The following is a 20,227-nucleotide window of genomic DNA, read 5'->3' on the forward strand; positions in this document are numbered from 1 at the left end:
TTTACCAGAATAGAAAGAGGGTTTTCTTACTCAAATGGCAGCTTTGTCTCCTGAGAACGATATATAAATTTGTAAATCGATCAGCACATGTTTGAAATCAAGCAGAAGTTATATTTATAGCAAATGCGCTCACTGTTCTACTCACTCGCTTTATCATTGTAGGGAGCTGAGTCCCTTACCGGATCCCGACAACTTTGCTCGAGACAACTATGCTAGGGCCAGCTTTTCAGAGAGACGTCAAGGAGGCTCATTGGATGCCAAGCAGGTAAATAATTCATATTGGCAATTATCTTTTTCCATGGCAATAGGGAGCTTTAAATTTTGTATCCTTGATGTGGAATATTCTGATTTAGGGAAATCAGCCTTACTGCATATGAAAAAGGAGGAGAGAGGGGCTAGGTTGTAATGCTGGGTGATATGTCAATATTATCAAAATTATGTGAAAATATGCGATATTGAAAAAAAACATTATTTTGGTTTTATGATTATGTTGATATGAATACGATATGAACAAAGTATTGTTAATTATAAAAAAATGATCAGTAATTATTGACCAAAATGCTGATACGTATTGCTTTAATCCAAATGTAAGTTGGTACCTAAGTGCTCGCTTTTCACGGACAAGCACCGATGAGAGCTTTACTTTCATTTCCTGTTTCCTGCTCTCACGGAATTGCGGCTCATAATGAAGTATATAATTAGTTTTTAGACTCGGCGATATACCGTGTTATTGGGGATATTTTGGTGGCGATAATTTTGTTGGCAGCTAACGTTGAAATCAAATACTGACCAGCACTACTCGGTTGTGACATCTACAGCTCCTTCATATTGCATGTGTCAAATAAAATTCTTGAATCATTCTTCCTTTCTTCCTCTTTTCCACTTTTCTCATTTTTTCCTTTCCTTTCCTTCCCCTCTTCTCTTTTCCCTCCTCCTGTAAAGCACCTTTCAAATACAATTATTGTTTTGTTCTTTTATTCATATCAGATGGCCTGGTACAAGAAAACAAAAGGCGAAATACCAAAGAAACAAACAACCACAGCACAAAAAGGTAAGGTGTTGTTGAATGTTGTTCTATGGACAAGGTATTGGTTAAAAAGAAAAGGTTTATTTGGCGCTATATTTTTTCTAATATTGCCGTGGCACTGTCACATAATTTACTGGTCATTCTAAAACCAATCAAACCTAAATATGCTTATCCACAGAACTGTGTTTAATGGGGAATAATATATATATGGGGCATAATCGAGCAGCCCAAATAAATGAATTCACAAATTGTCTTATTTTTCAGTAAGCATTTCCAGAAATCATATCAGAACTTCAAAGTTTGGTGAAGGTCTGTTTGCACATGAGTGTTAATGGAAATAGCAAGTGGACGAAATTAACAAAAATAAAAAAGCACTGATTATTGGGAAACTAATTATAAATTTAACAAGGGTTATATTCTTTCATCAATATGAATTTTTATACACCCCCAAGAAACGGTATCGAAGGGTGCAGGACTTCAATAAACCAAGATGACGTTCAAGTAAAATCTCTGAACACGCAGCACCTTAAAAAAAAAACGAAGCTTTTGTTTTTGTCACCATATATCCCCCAACATTCTTTTAAGAAAATTGTTGTTCTGTAAGCATTCAAATTTTTTTTTGAAAACTGTACATAATTATTTGTAATAAATATTTTTTTACCTTTCATCATATCTTTATGATTTGCAGTTGAGTGTAACGCAAAACCTCTCCATCAAATATCTGTATGAATTTTTAAAGACTTGCATTTGTGCATATATTGTTGTTATCCTTACACATATTTGCAAGCCGCACACTTTATTTTATGCATTATTTTATACACACAGTATGTTCATAACTTATATGTTTATTTTAGCTTTTAGCATGGTGTTTTTGTTCAAGCCTTCAGTATATTTTTTCTATGAACCGAAATTTCCAGTTCTTGGACATTAGCCTAAATTCATGCCCAGAAAATTATTACTCTCTGGCCACAGTTGTAAGCTATTTGGTCTTGTTAAATAAGTTTGTTTTGTTATAAATCACTCATTCCAATTGAATTTTAGCCTTTTAACCCTCCGATCAGTTGCAACTGGCATTCGTGTGTAGATTTTATAAAACTGTGTTTGTTGACCCTTTTGAGTTTATTCATCAATGTCCTTCATTTCTGTTTAATCATATTCTCACGCATTGTAAATATTCAGTATCCCCTTTGATGCGCTTATCATCGATTTGAACATTGCCTATTTGTAATGTGAGCCCCCTAGTGAGCCCCTTGTAATAAGTGAAATAGATTTTAATAATAATCATGTGCAAGATAGTCTTTTTAATTCAGTATGTTGATTTTGTAAAAAGGGAAAATCATAACATCATCATAAATTACAGATGTTTGTTGAGACATTGAATTTGTAGTAACCAGTAAAGAGGTGATTTGATTTTTTTAAACCTGATATTGATTGGCAGGAATATTCTTTTTAATGAATAAACAGGTTGTTGAAGTACTAAATGCATTATACTGTACATACATTTTTTTGAAGAAAATTTCTTGAGAATTTTTTTTCACTGCTTAAAAATTAGATTTTTTACCTGGTTAGGGAACAAAAGTTTAGGGCAGTTTCATACATAAAATATAGATAAAGCATAGCTCCATTGATATTTTAATCAGGATATTTTAGTACAAATTTATTTTAGGTCTTAAATAAATATTTAGGTTTTAGTGGAATAAAATAAACTAAGAATGCTGTCCCCACCATCCCCCTCATTGCCCGTCTTTACACAGATGTTGCTGCGAGTACGAGTAGTCTGCTCCGAGCAAGCTCTATGGACTCCCTCCTAGACTTTAAACCTAGCACTAGTCGGGTTGAAGAGAGTAAGTAGCTGGCGCCCTCTTGCGTTGATAAAGAAACAACATCATCCACAAACAGGAGGGGGCTTTGCTTTTGCTTCCCATTCCATCCATGCTTCAAATCATTTTCTTTTGCATTTTTCCTTTTCTTTTGCAGTGCACCGTTAATCAAAACTCATTTGCTTTCTCTTTCTTTGTAGTTTTGAAGTGAATATGGGATTTTCGGAATAAGTTTATCTGTCTGTTGTGGGTATTGAGGATTTCTGAATAATCAGTTTTTGGAAGACTATTTTCCCTTTAGTTCTTGCACAGACATTCATATGTACTATTTATTAATGGTATTTTAGTATGACCCATTGGTCAGAGTAATTACTACAGAAACTTTGTCTTTGTGTCTGAAAGAAATATTACAGCTTATCTTATTTCATTGCTTTGCTTGTTTAAAGAAATCCTCTAATGCTTTAACAAAGTGTTTGGAAAACATTATGGCCCGTATTCTGAAGTCGGGTTTAACTTAAACTCAGGTTTAAGGCTGTGGTTTAAGTATGGATAGCCAATTGGTACATAAATAACTAACAGTAGAGATATAATATTTCAGCTCATTTGGCTCTCAAATCATACATAATTGTCTAGGAAGTATAGATAGATGAATTTCTTCACCATCGATGAATCAGGAAAGAGCACAGTAAACATAAGAAACATACAACTTAATAAAAATGTTGACACTTTTAGCTTCCCATAATTTTAGCATAGAGTTCGACCAGGGTCTAAGTTAAACCTGACTTCAGAATACGGGCCACTGTGCCAATAGATGTTTGTATAACCATTTGCTTGTTATCATTATGTGAAATAACATACCTCTATAGCATTTTTTATAACACTTCTGCAACCTTTTCCTTCAGCTTTTAGCAACCCCCGATATTTTAATAAAATGTTATTAGTTTTAGTGTCTTTCGTGTGGTGTGAATTAGGTCTTTCAGCTCTGCACGTAAATTTGTTTTCTGCAATACTTGACGTTTCCACATAACATATATATATCTTTTCTTTGTAAAATCTTATGCCACCTTATGTGTGTTGGTTTGTATGGAGTTCTCAGTCATGCTATTTTAATATGGAGAGCGTTTCATCAACATTTCTGACAAGTTGTCAGAGCCGACAACTTTCCTTTAATTTTGTTGGCCGAGAAGCTCTGTTACTATGGTAACTGTGCGATAAAACAGACTCTGTCGGATAAAACATCCAATTAGTTCACTTGATGTTTCCCAAAAAATATTTATATCTTGTTTTTAAATTTTTTTAATGCCACCTTATGTGTGTTGGTTTGTATGTAGTGTTAAGTCATGCTATTTTAATACGGAGAGCGTTTCATCAACATATCTGACAAGTTGTCAGAGCTGACAACTTTCCTTGATTTTTATTGGGTGAGAAGCTTGGTTACTATGGTAACTGTCAGATAAAACAAACTCTGTCGGATAAAACATCCAGTTAGTTCATGAAACGCTTCCTCGCTGTTTTATCTAGCTTCGTTACAATATCCACTGAATTTCCTTTCACAGCATATTTTGATAATCAACTTGTTTGATAATTCTTTTGTTTGTTTGCTTCTCAGGTATGGTAAGGTTGAGTAATTGACATGATTTATCATTCTTGTTACATTTCCTTTTCTTAACCATACCCACGAAGTTCACATGTCTAAAGGCCTAAAGCCCATCACCAGGCCCTTATTGTTCAAACCTGTAGGCCCAAATTCACAAAGGTGGTTTTGAAAACCCACGGTCGAGTCCATGGGTTATGCAGATTTCCTGTGTAAATCACGCTTATTTTACTGCGTATATTAAAAAAATGTCCAATGCTGATGCACGCTTTTGTCACAGTGTGCCAAATTGACACCTGTTGCCGTGGTTATCCACGCTATTTTATTCATGAGTCCACTGTTTCGAATAATGAGTCCACTCTTCAAACAGTGGACTCATGAATAAAATAGCGTATCTAACCATGGTAACAGGCGTCAATTTGGCGCACTGTGACAAAAGCGCGCATCAGCATTGGACATGTTTTATACACGCGCCTGATACGTGCTAAATTAAGCGTAATTTAGACAGGAAATCTGCATAAACCATGGACTCAACCGTGGGTTTTCAAAACCACCTTTGTGAATTCGGGCCATAAAGCTCTGTCTACCACTCTTCCTCCTAACATTTCTTCACTATTTCTGCTACAAAAAGATCAACATACTCTCTTCATTCTACATCTGCTCCTTCCTATGTCTTTCCTAAATCCAGAAAACAGGCCGGCTTCAATTCTTTTCAGTCTCTTGCCCAACCGTCTTTGGAACAAATTCCCTCGACCTCTCCAAACATCTCTTCTCTTAATCTCTTCCAAAAACATCTAATAACAAACCTGTATAACTTTAAACTTAAACTTTTGCCACTAAAAGTGCTATATATATATATATATATATATATATATATGTATATACATGTATATATATCATTATTATTATCATTATCATTATTATGGCATAAAACATGCAATTAATGTTAAATTTGCCCTTGACTGCAACTTTCATGGAGAAGTTCATTTATGATGAGTGACAGTACAATAGTTTTTCATGCAATAAGGCCCAGTGGTTTTGTACAAAATATATATATTTTTTTTGTACAAGGTTTAAGCTCTCTCTTACACTGCAGAAAAGTTCATATTACTGTCACTTCGTTTTATAATTCAGGACAGGATTGTTTTTTGCATCAATCTTAATGAATTGATAATTTCTTCTTATCTACATACTAACACAACACCTTTCATTATAAAAGAGCAACAGTCAATAATCAAGTCACTCTGCTATGATTTGTACATGCATATAAGCTTTTCAAAATGAAATAGAGTTAGGTATACATAGGTTGACTTTACTAGGTCAAAATATTACCTAAGTGAAAGAAGTTTTTCTCCATTTAGATTATTCAAAGCAGTGTTATTCAATGTACCTCTTCTAAGGTGAATTTTGCTTTTGGTCCATAAAGTATGTGGATCTACATCTGGTACAGTTGCATAAACTGAATTGTGTGAAATTCCTGAAATCTAAGCTGAAACATGATCACACTACAGATTGCCAACACAGATAAACAAATGTGGGACAGTGTGTTGTTATGGAAAAATACCTGACATTTGACTCAAATCCCGTGCTTAGTTTGCTGATTTTTCAGCAATTACACAATTTCTTCCAGAATCCTTTGGCACATATATTGAGGGGCCATTTTATTAATAATAATAATAATATGACATTTAAATAGCGCATAATAGTCAAAAGACTCTCCATGCACTTTACAACATATATTAAATTAATAAATTGTACATTAAACCTAATTTCGATTATCCATTAAACCTTAAACTTAAACCTAATATATGTCATATAAATTAGAACAAATTAAATCAATGTATAAAAGTTCCATAATTAATGAAAACTGACAATAATTAACAACATACTGTAATGAACAACAACATACTATAATGAACATTATAAACATTATTTTGAAGATAGGTAAGTTTTAAGAATAGATTTAAATAATAATATTTAACGGTAGATAATTCCAGAGTACTGGGGCAGATAGGGAAAGGGCTCTTTGACCATATGTATTGGATTATTGGATGCTGTATGAAGTCATTATGAAATCGTTACCACAACTAGCATTTATCTGTAAATCTATTGGTCCTCTTTTTTCTTCTCAGGTTCTTCCAAAACCATGGGGCCTGGGTTGGGTATGGAGAAATCCAGCTCCCTGGAGAGCCTCGAGGTGGCCGTCGCCCACGTTCACCAACAGAGGGAGGACTTCCCTGGTCGACCCAGGGCAAAGGTCCGAAGAGGTCGCGTCTGCAATGACAGCTTCCGAGCGGCCGTGGATAGGTCGTACGGGGATCAGTCACCCAACGGGGACATGCCTTCAATGTATACAGGTAAGGAGGCTATAAGAGTACCGAAGCGATGACGTCAGTTGCCATGGTGTTACTGCGGCCTGGTTCTAAACAAACGAACCCGCCGAATGAAAGTGTGTGTTTCTCATAGGAGAAAATGGCTGCTATCGGAATGTGATCACTTGCATCCTATTTTTCAGACGAGCCAAAGCCTTACAAATGTGTACAGACGATCGTCAGCTGCGACTCTGTCTAGAACCAGCCCGCCATGACACCATGGCAACCGACGTCACACTTCGGTACTCTATTGCAAATGGAAATGGACAATTTTTATACCTGCCAATAGTCCGCATGTAATAGAAAGGCCCAGATAACGAGGAAATATGTACAGAGCCCCTTATAGTTCGATCCTTTGAAAGCAATTTTAGTGTTATGTAAACTTTTTATATTAAACCAGTCCCTTGTAAGATACCACGTATGTATTTTAAGAAATTTACTGCAGTTTTTATACATTTTCAATTAAATATGTATTGGTCTTTGGATGATATTTTGAATACAAAATTATGATTTTGTTTTCAACCATATTTTCCAATATAGTAGTCAAAACTGATTAAATGATATAATGTTTATAAATTCAAATGAAATCAAATACTTTTTCTTCCTTAGTGATGGAAGCAGAAGAGAATGGAGGATATGGTATCCCAAGGACCGGTGGTGGAGATGGAAGCATCCAGTCTGCTGGAAGTATCAAGAAGAAGAAAGATAAGAAAGAAGATAAGAGCAAAGCCAAGAGCTCTGGGACAGGGTTCAAAGGACTCTTTAGGTTAGTATTTCAATGCAACAGGTGGCGGGGGGGGGGGGGGGGTGGTTGATAAGTATTCCACTTGGGAGTGAGGGGTTGGAAGGGGGTGGAACTACGAAGATAAGAGTAAAGTAAAGAGCTTTGGTACAGGATTTAAAAGACTCTTTAGGTAAGTATTCCAATGCAAAAGGTATGGGGGGATGTGTATTTCACTTGGGAGGAAGGAGCGAGGGCGTGAGGGGTGGGGATTGATTAGTATTCTACTTCAGATTTAGATTAGATTTATTTATTTCAATTAAAAAAAATGATATAACGAAGGTACAGTGTAAATGCAAGTTCAAAATAATACATACTCAAAATAATACATACAGTTCAATGACATTTCATAACAAATATTGAAGATAAATTAACTGAACGGAGGGACTTGCCAAGAAAAGCAGAGCTTGTAAAAAAGTCGAGTCCCTAAACTTAGTTCCAATACTAATTAACATAACCTATATACAAGAGATGGATGGAGAAATTATAAGAGTGGAAAAGGGAGGCAAAGGAAAGAGGGAGGGAGAAAAGGGTGGTGCGGCAGGTACACATGTCATTAGGCACTGTAGTGACATTATTTAGAATATTTAATATTCGACAAATTTATTAATAGTTAAAGATTAGATTTAAATACTTTTAGTTCCAGTTAAAAGACTCTTTAGGTAAGTATTCCAATGCAAAATGTATGGGGGAATGAGTATTCCACAGTTTCAGTTACTTTTAGGTACTTTGGAGTAAGTGGGATGGGTGGGGTCACATATTGGTGTAAAAAAAATACGTCCATTGGTAATTAGCATCTAAATAGAAATTTCACTTCTTCCCCATAATTGGATTAATATTATGGGAAATGCACTTCCCTTATGGAAAACAGGAAAGATTAGAGATCTGATTTAGCACAAAAAGGGTCACCATTACGAATATCTAGACATTTCTGGTCCTATAGTTACTTCATAAAATGTAAAATTAATTTTGCCACCTTTGGTATTTGTGTTTATTCATGCTGCAAAATAATGAAGTAGCATCACATTACTTTCCCTTTTTTACGTAGATTTGGGAAGAACCGCAAGTCCATAGGGTCCGAGAATGCTCTGAAAGGAAAAGATAAAGATAGCAGTAAGACCCAGATGTCTGAAGCAGAGAGACTTGAACAGGAAGAGATTGAGAGGAGGAAGGCAAGACAACATGCCAAGCAGGAACATGAAAAGTAAGTTTCTGTAAAGTGCTCAAAGACGTCATGTCTCAAAGGATATATATATATTGTCATGTACATGTGCGATTCTTGTCAGCGCAGGAGGGCGCTTTTGCGTAATTAAAGAAGTCTCAAGGTAATTTTATAAATTATTGTCTCTATTTCCGTTTTTTCTATTTTATATTGTTGATGGAGTTGTTGTGATAGTCATATCAGGAAGGGTATTCTCTTATGCTTCCCCCCTGATATGACAATATATTCATAGGATATATCAAAGTCTAGTAGAGTTAAGAGCTGTCGTAAGGTTGTAAATATATAGAAATATGTGTTGATTTATTTCATACCTAGGGCCTGTAACTAAAATTCACTGTAATGGTAATTTTGCCATGCAGTGAATCAGTGGTAACTACCATAGTACTCGTAACAATTCTCAAGAGCAAATCCTATTAAGGGATACTATGAATTGAACAGTGGATGGCAAAGCTACCGTTATTATAATAACTTTAATGCAGGAGAGCCTTGCTTAAAAGGATCTTGAGATAGGGAGAACTTTTAATTAGTAATAATAATAATAGCTGTATTTATAAAGCGCTTTTTGCCTGAGGATACAAAGCACTGCTATTATTACCCCGGCTTTAGCTCAAGCTACCATCACCGGCGCTCAGTGCGTGCAAGGAATTAATCCTGGCAGGTATCCCATTCACCTCACCTGGGTCGAGTGCAGCACAGTGCGGATAAATTTCTTGCTGAAGGAAAACACGCCATAGTTAGGATTCGAACCCACGACCCACTGTTTGAAAGGCGAGAGTCAGAACCACTAGACCAAGACAGGCCCACAATTACGAACGAGCCACAGTGTCAAACCCTTTCAGCATATTTTCAATTTTGGACTTCGTTAACCACGTATAAACCAATTTTCACGCTTTCTCGACAGGATCCAAGAAGAGATTCAGAAGATGAGAGAAGCCAAAATCAAGGAAGAAAACCAAGACGCCTTGAGCAAGGCGGACAAGATGATGCAACTCAGACAGCAATATCAGCAAAGACACCGTGATAACCAGGGTCAGTACATGGATGATGGAGAGGAGGATGAAGATGATTATACCAGAGTAGATCCTAGCAGTCAGCAAGACACAATGGTATGTTCATTTGAGAGTACTTTCTGGAGGGGTATGGTAAAAACTATCACCCAGATTATACCAGAGTAGATCCTAATAGCAAGAGACAATGGTATGTTCATTTGAGGATTATTCTGGAGGGAGTATGGTAAAAATATCACCCAGATTATACCAGAGTAGATCCTAATAGCAAGAGACAATGGTATGTTCATTTGAGAGTACTTTCTGGAGGGAGTATGGTAAAAATATCACCCAGATTATACCAGAGTAGATCCTAATAGCAAGAGACAATGGTATGTTCATTTGAGGATACTTTCTGGAGGGGGTATGGTAAAAATATCACCCAGATTATACCAGAGTAGATCCTAATAGCAAGAGACAGTGGAATGTTCATTTAAGAGTACTTTCTGGAGGGAGTATGGTAAAAACTATCACCCAGATTATACTAGAGTAGATCCTAATAGTCAGCGTGAGACTATGGTATGTTTGTAGAAGAATGATTTTTTAGAGGGGATAATGGTATAATCTGTTGCCTACTAGTAATGGTCAAATCTATTACCCAGATGATGACCAGAGTAGATCCTAACAGTCAACCAGAGACTATGGTATGTTCATTGAAGAGTATTCAAGAGTCTCAAGGGGGATATGGTGAAAACTATCACCCAAAGTTGATTTTTCTACAGTCCTTCGACCCTAGGCAAAATATGGAATAGTGGGGGGGGGGGGATGTGTTTCACAAAAGTGAAGTGTGACTTAGAGTCATTCTTAAACACCAACGCGCACATGTTATTTAACACGTTTTCTGATTGATTGATGCATGGTGGTGGGCGTCCCATGCGTATGATCTTACCAGTGTGGTTGTGCATTGCATAACGCATGCAACTGAAACTGAAAGTGTGACAAGTTATACTTTATTCTTTTGTGAAACACCCCATGCAACTGAAATTTAAGTGTGACAAGTTATACTTTATTCTTTTGTGAAACACCCCATGGAGAAGGATTTGAACCCATGAGCTTCTAATCATAAGACTGGAGACAGGACCACTTTACCATGATGCTTCTGTATAAAGTGTTCAGCTATTACCTAGTATGTATTTGGTTTGAAGGTGCTTGAAAATTGCCAGTTTTTGTAAGTATCAACTGATTGGGTAATCTTCTATCGTTTTCTTTGTGATCGTCTGTATTTCAGAGTCAAAGAGAAAGACTAGAGGCTGCAAGAGCGGAGCAACGTGAAAGAGATCGTCAGAACAGCAGGGTGCCTGACCGAGACCGGTATGAACGACTCCCGCCAGAGGCCGAAGACCGGAGGAAAGAGCGTCGAGATGACATCTACTCAGATCCCAAGGATAGGCGCGATGAAAGGACATATAATAATAGATACTCTGATGATCCGTATGCCGATCCTCGCAATCTGAGGAATAGTCAAGATAGAGGGCGCTATTACGATGATAAATACAGTCGTAGGAATGACAAAGACTTAGAAGAGAATCCGTACGATAGATACAATGGGAAGAAAGATCATGGTGCCCAAGAACCCAGGGATGGACGGTACGATAGAAATCGGGACAATCGCTCCTCTGACCCGTCGAGGCAGGAACGACGGAGGAGTCTGAAGCGCACGGATCGCGTTGAGAGTGCGAAGAACAGATCTGATGCGCGAGCACCGGGGAAGGAGAATATGGATGTGGATCGGCAAGAGAAACGGGACAGTGATGAGAAAGAAAGGGACAGGAGGCCGAACGAAAGGCGGGGCGATTACGGAACTCGCAGCGATAAGTCAATAGAGCGTAAGAACCCCAAACGCGAAGATCACCGCCAGGATACAAGACGTGATGAACGGTATAAGGACAGTCGGTACGACGGAAGACGGGATGAAAGAAATCCCGAGAGGGATGGTGAGCGTGATGATCGTTACGATTCAAGGAGGGATGATCGGTATTATGAACACGATAGGAGGCAACAAGAGGATAAAAGAGAACGTCCACCTCAACGTGATGAAAGGCATGATAAATACCCTGATCAACGGGATAGATATCGTGTTCAGCAGGATGATCGGCATGGATATGGCAGTTTAGACAGGTAAGCAATGTCAAGTTATGTGCTCGACATGAGAATTATTTTCATCATATAGGTAACGATAGTGGTGTAACTTTTCCAGTGAAAATAAGCCAGTAGTATTGTTGTTTAGCTCATCTCAAGCAGCTGATACTGAAAACTTTAAGAATCTTTAAAAACGTTTATTTTGTTAATGAATAATATGATGTCATGTGATTGTTCTTTAGCTTCTTCCATGCTCATTGCTTTCTCTTTTTTTCTCTTCCATTTTTAGTCTTGATTACCTATGCATTTCATGGAAAACTTCTGGCATATGTTATTCTGAAGTATTGAACTAAGAAATGTAATAGTTCAGGAACTGAATGAACTCTTCTTTCATTTGTGTGTTTCAGACCAAACAGGAGACCAAGAGGAAAGGACCCAAATTACTACTCCATGTCAGAGAACAGTCGACCTGAAGAAGATTATGCGAGGACACAGAACTACTCCCGCTACAATAACCACAACGACCACCAGCAGGGTCCTAGGCGCACTTCGTACCCCAACGGACCGGTGTCCAACCATGCGCCGCACCCCTCAGGGCAGGGCGGGGATCGTTCCAGGCGAGCCAACTCCACCTCCGACTACCTGGACTACAAGGAAGAGCCTCGGAGGTCAAAGTCTGTCTCGGACCAACTCGTGGATGAATACCAATACGATTCAAGGCGGGCTGGACCGAGGAAAGGTCGACCCAACGACACCGGCGGAACCCGGATGTACAATGATTACGATGATGCTGCCCGAGTGTGATCCTGATAGCCACTGAGTGAGTGAACTGTTACACTGCCATCGTTGAGTTGCCTTATATTTTTCCAGAGAGGCGCATCAGCTTTATTGCATCTTCCACCTTCCTTTGAAGACTGATCAGCCATTGATGCCTACGTTTCTCCTTGTGGCAAAGGGGGTCGTTTTCACGCGCATCTTAGCGACTGCATGTTGATAATCATTTGAATGATATGGACATTCTGGTGGTAGCACAAACACTTCCCAGTCGACTAAGCTTGATTGCTCCTGAATATTCAAAGTGCTGGTATTTGAGCATATTGTGAAAATATGTGAACTCCTCTAAGATATGGTGCAGTTGTAAAACTTTCTAAGTAAAAGCATTGAAGCCAATTTTTAGATTATGTATCCAAACATCTCAGTGTTCAAAATGTATTCTTTGCAGTACTTGATTGCAGTACTTGATACTCTCTAAATGTTAATGCAATTCTTTTACTGGAGCTTATGAAGTACTGCAAATTTGTTGATATGGAGGAGTTTTGAAATTTCGAGTACTATTTTTTATCAAGAATCTATCTTCATACTACTGCTGACTTCAGTAACTTTCTTTAAGTTGAGACGATCAGTTGATTATTCATTCCTGATATATGTAAATTTTATGTTGTAAATAAGAATAATGATTCATAAAGATTAGGATCTGAGATATATTGTCTTGGCCAGTTGTTGTCTCGTAGCAGAATGCATGTGGCTGTAATGGGGAAGGAGTTTGAGTTACGTTCATTTTTTTTTCCTGATGTCTTTTTAGGGTACATTTCTAATTACATGAACACTTTTCAATTGTCTTTAATGAATACATATGTGCTTCCCAGTCACCATACTTATTACAAACTAGTTTAGAAATTGAAATGAAATGGACAAGTGTAAAAAACAATAATAGTAATAATAATATCTGGATTTTTATACAGGGTTCCCACAGTCATGGAAAATCCTGGAAAAATTTGTGGTCATGGAAAGTCAGGGAATTTGGAAAATTTGTGAAAAGTCATGGAATTGCATTTACCTCTTGGCTATGGCAGCTTTCCAGGTTGTTGTGTCTCGCAACTCTCATACTATGCTATTATAATTGGTGTTCATGATTTCCATTTCTACCAGTTTTGTGACATCCCAAATTCCACATAACTCCCGGGACATCACGGGAAGTCATGGAAAGCAGTACATTTAGTCATGGAAAAGTCATAGAATTCTGTATTTCAGATTTCTGTGGGAACCCTGTTATAGTGCTATTCCAGAGAATATTTAGCAGTTGCTTGGTAGTGATCATGAGATCATCGAGGGAAACTATCCTGACTGTTTACATGGTGGAGGATGAGTCAATGTAGAGTATAGGCTTTATGGTACTCCGTATATTCCTTCTTGGGCATGTGTTTGGTCCTGAAAAGTAGCACCCAAACTCAATGTTTCAGCAAGTATGTTCTCGTTTTATCAGAAGAATTCTAAAGCTAACCATTTTGTTTTGAATGGATGTTCGTTGCACTGTCTGTTTCGATTGACTCAAACAGAAATTACATGACTGGAAATGGTTCCCCTAAAATTGTTTTTGCGATGTCGACTCGTAATGTGCCAAACAAAATTGCAGGTGAGGTCTACGTGATTTTGTTTCAAATTGAGGACAGCAGCAAGCTAAGGGTTAAACACTGTTTTGCAGAAATACTTTCTCCATGTTGTAGCCCGAGAGAGGGGGTGTTTAACAAAGATTGAAGTCTGGCTAAAGACCACACTTCATGTTTCATCTGGTACAATGCCTCACCGCATTGGTCAGCTCATGTTGTGGTGATACTTCTTATTGAGCATTCATCAATCTGATCACCCATTAGCTACATTGAGCATACTGCCACTAAATGATTCCATTAGAATTTCTGTAAGACAAGGTTGTCACCATATCATCGTAGATCTGGATCTGGTACAGTTTGCATGAATCTAACTTTGTGAAATCATGAAGTCTAAGCTGAAAAATGATCACAGCAACGATCTCCAAAATGGATAAGCACATTTGGGACAAGATATTATAATTGCTTGGAAAAGCTGGAGTTCCATGCTTATGTTGCTTATTTTTCAGCAATTACACAATATCGAGAATCCTTTCGGACATATCTTTTTTATTTATACATAGAGACACCTGGGTGTTAATTTGATTGGATTATGTACGAACTCATTTTGAAATCGTTACCACAACTGGTATTTGTGTTTAAGTTAGACTTTTCTCTTTCTACCCTCTTTAGCTCATCTGTACATGTAAGTGCCAATAATGAAAATTATTGTTGTTAAAATATTGTATCATCAGAATGTATATGAATATAATACATCAGAAGAACTGTAAAACTAACATATCTTTTTAATGAACATGTAAATAGATAAGTATTCAGATTATGAATATGATGAAATTTTGTATTGACAAATGTATTCCTACCCTTTTTTACTCTTGTTCAAATTCCTCTTTTTGTACATAGTCATAGTAACATTCCTGTTAACTGCTTTCCAAACCTTTATACGTATTCTTGCTAATGCTTCAAATTGAATATTTGCATCTTGTTATGATAATTACATTGTAGTTATGTATTTTAGTCAAATTCATTGTTACAGTCTATGCAAAGTCACACATATTATAGTATAGCAGTATAAATTCAATATGAATTCCATATTTATGATATTGATTGTGTATGTTTTGATATGATTTCTCTTCAGCTGGTACGAGTCAGAATTCATTTTGTGTTTCCAGGATAATATTGTCAAATGTTGTCTATATTCTGTGGTCAAAATTATTACAATGACAAGTTCTTATGCTGTAAATCAACATAAAGGCACAGGTATACAGTTAATTATATTCCAGGGTAATTTTACTCCAGAGAATAGAATGAAATACTTCAAACCAATAAAACAGCACAGGTATATGATAGATCATATTCAAGGATACTTTTACTGCAGAAAATAGGATAAAATACTTCATCAATAAACCAATAACAAATTGGTTAGTAGCACAATCATAGCAATACATTTTTGAAAAACGCCGAGGCATACATTTAAGACGTTACAGCCATTTAATTTTCTGATGAGACATGCACCAATGCAAGAATTATTAAATTTTTCATGTTTTAAACTATACAAAATTTACACCCAACAAGACATAATGTTTTCTCAAAGTTGAAGAAAGATCATTGCATTTTCGATGATTAATAGTTCTCTCAAAATAATTCGCTTATATGTTGATTTGAGAGGTTTGGATTGCAAGTGTGAACTGTTTGAAATCCCCTTGTTAAAACAGGACTTGGGCTATAGTCATTTTGCAGCACCCTACTTGGTGCATATGCTAAATTATGTTTAAAGCTAAACTTCAGTAGCTGCAATGGCCAATAAAGTAGAGAGATTGTTTTTAAAATCAGAATTATTACCATATTATAAATCAAAATTCAGTGGCCCGTATTCTGAAGTCTGGTTTAACTTCAACCCATTTTTAAAGTTGTGGTTTAAGTATGGATAGCCAATTGTTACATAAATCACTAACAGTAGAGATATCATATTTCAGCTCATTTGGCTCTCAAGACATTCATAATTGTCTAGGAAGTATAAAAAGATGATTGTCTTCACCATCGATGAATCAGGAAAGAGCACAGTAAACATAAGAAACATACAACTTGATAAAAATGTTGACACTTTTGGCTTCCCATAATTTTAGCACAGAGATAGACCATGGTCTAAGTTAAACCTGACTTCAGAATACGGGCCAGTAAGTTTTAAGATTGTTTAAGCAAGCTAACTATTGTGACATCATATAAACTAGCTCAGGACCTCAAAAGCTGACAATTTACCAAGCACATAAAAGCACACATGTGCACATCAGTTAAAGCTTGGACAATGATGATTACTCTGACACAATACCATGGTTAATGTCACTAATTGCTTAGAAGTTTCTAATTTTCTACCAAAAGGTTGTCTTACCATACATTCATACACTTTGGTGGTCAAACGGGCTTGGATTTACTTATTTCAAGAAACAAATTTATAGTCAATCCAAGCCCGTCGTCATCGTCTGGGTAATGTCCATATCTTGTTGTATGTTTACTGTTGATTTATATTTACTGTTGCTATGATCATCCAACATTTAATAGTAGATTACTTGTTCTTCCTCATATCTCTGCAGCGTAGATGATTATTACCTACACCAAGGAAGTGCCTTGATTGCAATAGTCCTGCAGGTTCTTCAATGAATACATTATCCGATGTTGGGCTAATGGATCCTTTCATCGCTTATTGCTTGCTGACTCGATAGGAAAATGATCTCATAAACCTGTGCGTAGAAATCTGTTCACAAAGACCCCGTTCTCATTACGCTTTCTAAGACTAGTTTACTGGAAACCGGTTCAGGAAACTAGTTTTGAAGATCGCTTTGCTAACGTTCCCATGTGGTTTTCGAAATCACTTCACGTAAAGCAGTCTTGTTGCTATGGGAACGCTCTCAGTGGGGTGACACGTTTCGCATGCTCAAAATGTGCGAAGATTGCTTCCCTAAGAACGGTTGTGTCCTCACTTATGCTTAAACCAGTTTAACAAGGCAAAGCGATCTTGAAAACTACATCGCGAGGTGGTTTTATGAACCGGTCTGGAAGATCGCTTCCAAGATCGCTTCATCCGTTCTCATTACACGTTAAACTAGTTTCCAGTAAACTAGTTTTAGGCAGGTAATGAGAGCATCTAAATCACCTGTAGAAGTATCAATCAGATGTCAGTCAGTAGGATCATTATTCTTCGTAATGATTTTTGATAGATGCAAAATAGGTTTATTATTTTCATTTGTTGGCACAAGTCCTGTATAGTCGTAGTTTTCAAAGAACTGCAGTGATATTCTCAGTCGCCCCCATTCGTGCCAAACTCGCTCATGTAGTATAAGTTATTGTTGTATGTCCGGTACAGTATTTCAAACAATATTACCCTCAAATCCTACATCATCCTTCGGAGTTGGTATCATAATGTTGTTCTAACAAGATTCATAGTCATTTACACTTGCTGCGTTTTGTGGTGCTCCTTCCTACACCCTCCTTTTTTCCAGTGGAAAAGGGTACCTAATAAAGATCAAGTGTCTTGTTTATAATATTTCTACATATTTCACAAATCCGCAGGCAGTCTGCGGAAAGGTTTAACATAGGGAGTTGTCTGGGAAATATGCATTTCTTGCCATGTTTGTTAAATATTGTTGTTTCCCCCGCGATAGTATTCATGTATGTCTGCTTAACATCATCACATCATACTCTAATGTATTTGTGCTGATCTCGATTCATTGTAGCAGGAAATTGAGATTGATATTACTCGTATTATGTTGTAAAGTTACATCAGTGCCCACCCAGTCTAACAAAGAGTTGGGATTGATCCTATAGATTGTAACTATGGAAAGACGTTGATGTCATAAATTATTATTTTAAGAAATATCCACAATGACCCCCTTTGGAAACAGAGGAACACACTGGTGTGTCGAGACAATGGTGCATGTAAAGTATACATCATATCTAGAAAACACTTTGAATGGGTGTATGCACTCCAGATTTTGATGTTGCTGGCTTTCCATAGTTGTAGTTGATGTGATCAATCACATTCAATATCGTGCCAATCCATCATTGCATTTTGACACTTAACACCAACAACAGCTGTATAGAAAATTTAGTGCTATAGTACTACAGTCATCCCTGTCACATCTTTTGGATTGAGAAGTCAAACATGAATCCAAGATGTGAATAACGCATTTAAGTGAGATCAGGCATCGTTGCGACATTACAGGTTCTAACAAGGCCCCTGTTATATCAGCTTTAGCATCATTTCAGTGCTGCCTCTACTGGCCAACACTTTACCAATGCTAGAAGGTAGACCAACCAGCAATACATATAGACTCAACTCTAGACCAATATCAGACCGAAAGGAAAATCATAACTAGACCAGAATAGCAAAAAAAAAAGAAGATGAAATTGTTGGTTTGGTCTGAATCAGATGGAAAGCTTGATTTGTATTGTGCCTGATGCTTTTAGACGATAATAAAACATGATTAATAAGCTCAAATAGGCATAAACCTGAAAATAAAGTATAATATCAATCATATCTAATTGATATATATCTGAAAAAACTAAATTACACATAAAAAAACCCAACAAATTTGATAATGGAAGCATGTGTATGTATATGGTACTAATCTGTGCTTCCTTTTCTAAGGATGTACAGCTGTACAGAAAATCATGTTTATTTTTTCTTCTCTTCATATTACACATAAATCATTTCTTACATATATGTTTTGAAATTGTCTTTATGTTTTTTTAGTCTGTACATGTTTTCATAATCCATCTCTATAAGAAGAGTACAGTATGTTGTAAAGATGTTTTGGAAAGATGATGTAAAAGTCAGAGTATACTTCAAATTTTTGTTGTGTACACTGCTTATGTGTAAAGTTTATCACCCTTTTTCTCTACAATTTGTGGAAATATGTGGAAGTTTATATAAGTATTGACATATCTTGAGAAATGATCAGCTCCATTTCTTTTCATTTTCATTTTCTATACGAGTATGATATGTGATAGCAGCTAGGTTGGAGCTGTATATTCACAATGTTTTAATATTAAACATTTTGTCGAAGTTCAGAAGCTCCATGCCACTAGTATTTTCTTGAAAAAACACATTTTCATTATATTGCTCAGCAAACTAGAATGTCACATCAAACTTTTGATTTAATTGGGCTAAATTCAGCAGTAATATTGATTGTGATCCACATTGCAGGAGTGAGGCTAATTCATGTGAAAATACCAACATATTTCCTGGCCCTCAGAGTTGTTTTCACAAGTTATGTTTCCACAGCTGTCTCCCTGGGCATAATTGCGCCTTCAGCGATATCTATTGTCTTTAATTGATTCGGAGCCATAGATACAACCAGTTCTACATTTAATATCAATTTCAAAGTACTCTTGTTGATTTTATTATCTTAACAATCATTTTGAACTGTACTATTCTTCATTGAACATTAACATTAGCTTTAACTAATGCTAGATTGATCAACGTTAATACGTTGTATTTGATGGTCATATTATCGGTCCTTCGTTCACGTAGTTGGTTGTGACTTGTTTGACTATAGCAGAACAATAATGAAAGCTTATTCACTGCAACAAGAAAAAAAAAACATTTGAAATTTTGTTCATTGTAGCCGTTACCAAATTCCAAATGACTTTTTCACAGTTACCATCTGGTACTATCAGGCAATAGGTTAACCTGTTCACTACTGAATACTATAATACCCATAGACTCTGTACAGTGATCACGCGGTTCTAGTAGGCAATCGGTTAACCTGTTCACTACTGAATACTATAATACCCATAGACTCTGTACAGTGATCACCCGGTTCTAGTAGGCAATGGGTTAACCTGTTCACTACTGAATACTGTAATACACATAGACTTTGTACAATGATCACCCGGTTCTAGTAGG

The 20,227-nt window shown here is 36.7% G+C and overlaps 1 protein-coding gene across 1 annotated transcript in view; it reads left to right on the forward strand.

Moving 5' to 3' along the window:
- The window catches only part of LOC129273975 (partitioning defective 3 homolog), a 29,015-nt gene extending 10,289 nt beyond the window's left edge, over window positions 1–18,726 (forward strand). Inside the window, exons 10-18 of the mRNA XM_064108926.1 lie at window positions 163–265; window positions 988–1,051; window positions 2,782–2,871; window positions 6,574–6,798; window positions 7,423–7,579; window positions 8,643–8,798; window positions 9,718–9,922; window positions 11,091–11,980; window positions 12,349–18,726. Of these exons, the coding sequence (XP_063964996.1) occupies window positions 163–265; window positions 988–1,051; window positions 2,782–2,871; window positions 6,574–6,798; window positions 7,423–7,579; window positions 8,643–8,798; window positions 9,718–9,922; window positions 11,091–11,980; window positions 12,349–12,745 (2,287 nt within the window). The 3' untranslated portion in view covers window positions 12,746–18,726. The remainder of the gene's footprint in view (window positions 1–162; window positions 266–987; window positions 1,052–2,781; window positions 2,872–6,573; window positions 6,799–7,422; window positions 7,580–8,642; window positions 8,799–9,717; window positions 9,923–11,090; window positions 11,981–12,348) is intronic.
- The last annotated feature ends 1,501 nt before the right edge of the window (window positions 18,727–20,227 follow it).

The sequence above is a fragment of the Lytechinus pictus genome, chromosome 13, assembly GCF_037042905.1.
Source record: "Lytechinus pictus isolate F3 Inbred chromosome 13, Lp3.0, whole genome shotgun sequence".
Taxonomy (NCBI): Eukaryota; Metazoa; Echinodermata; class Echinoidea; order Temnopleuroida; family Toxopneustidae; genus Lytechinus; species Lytechinus pictus.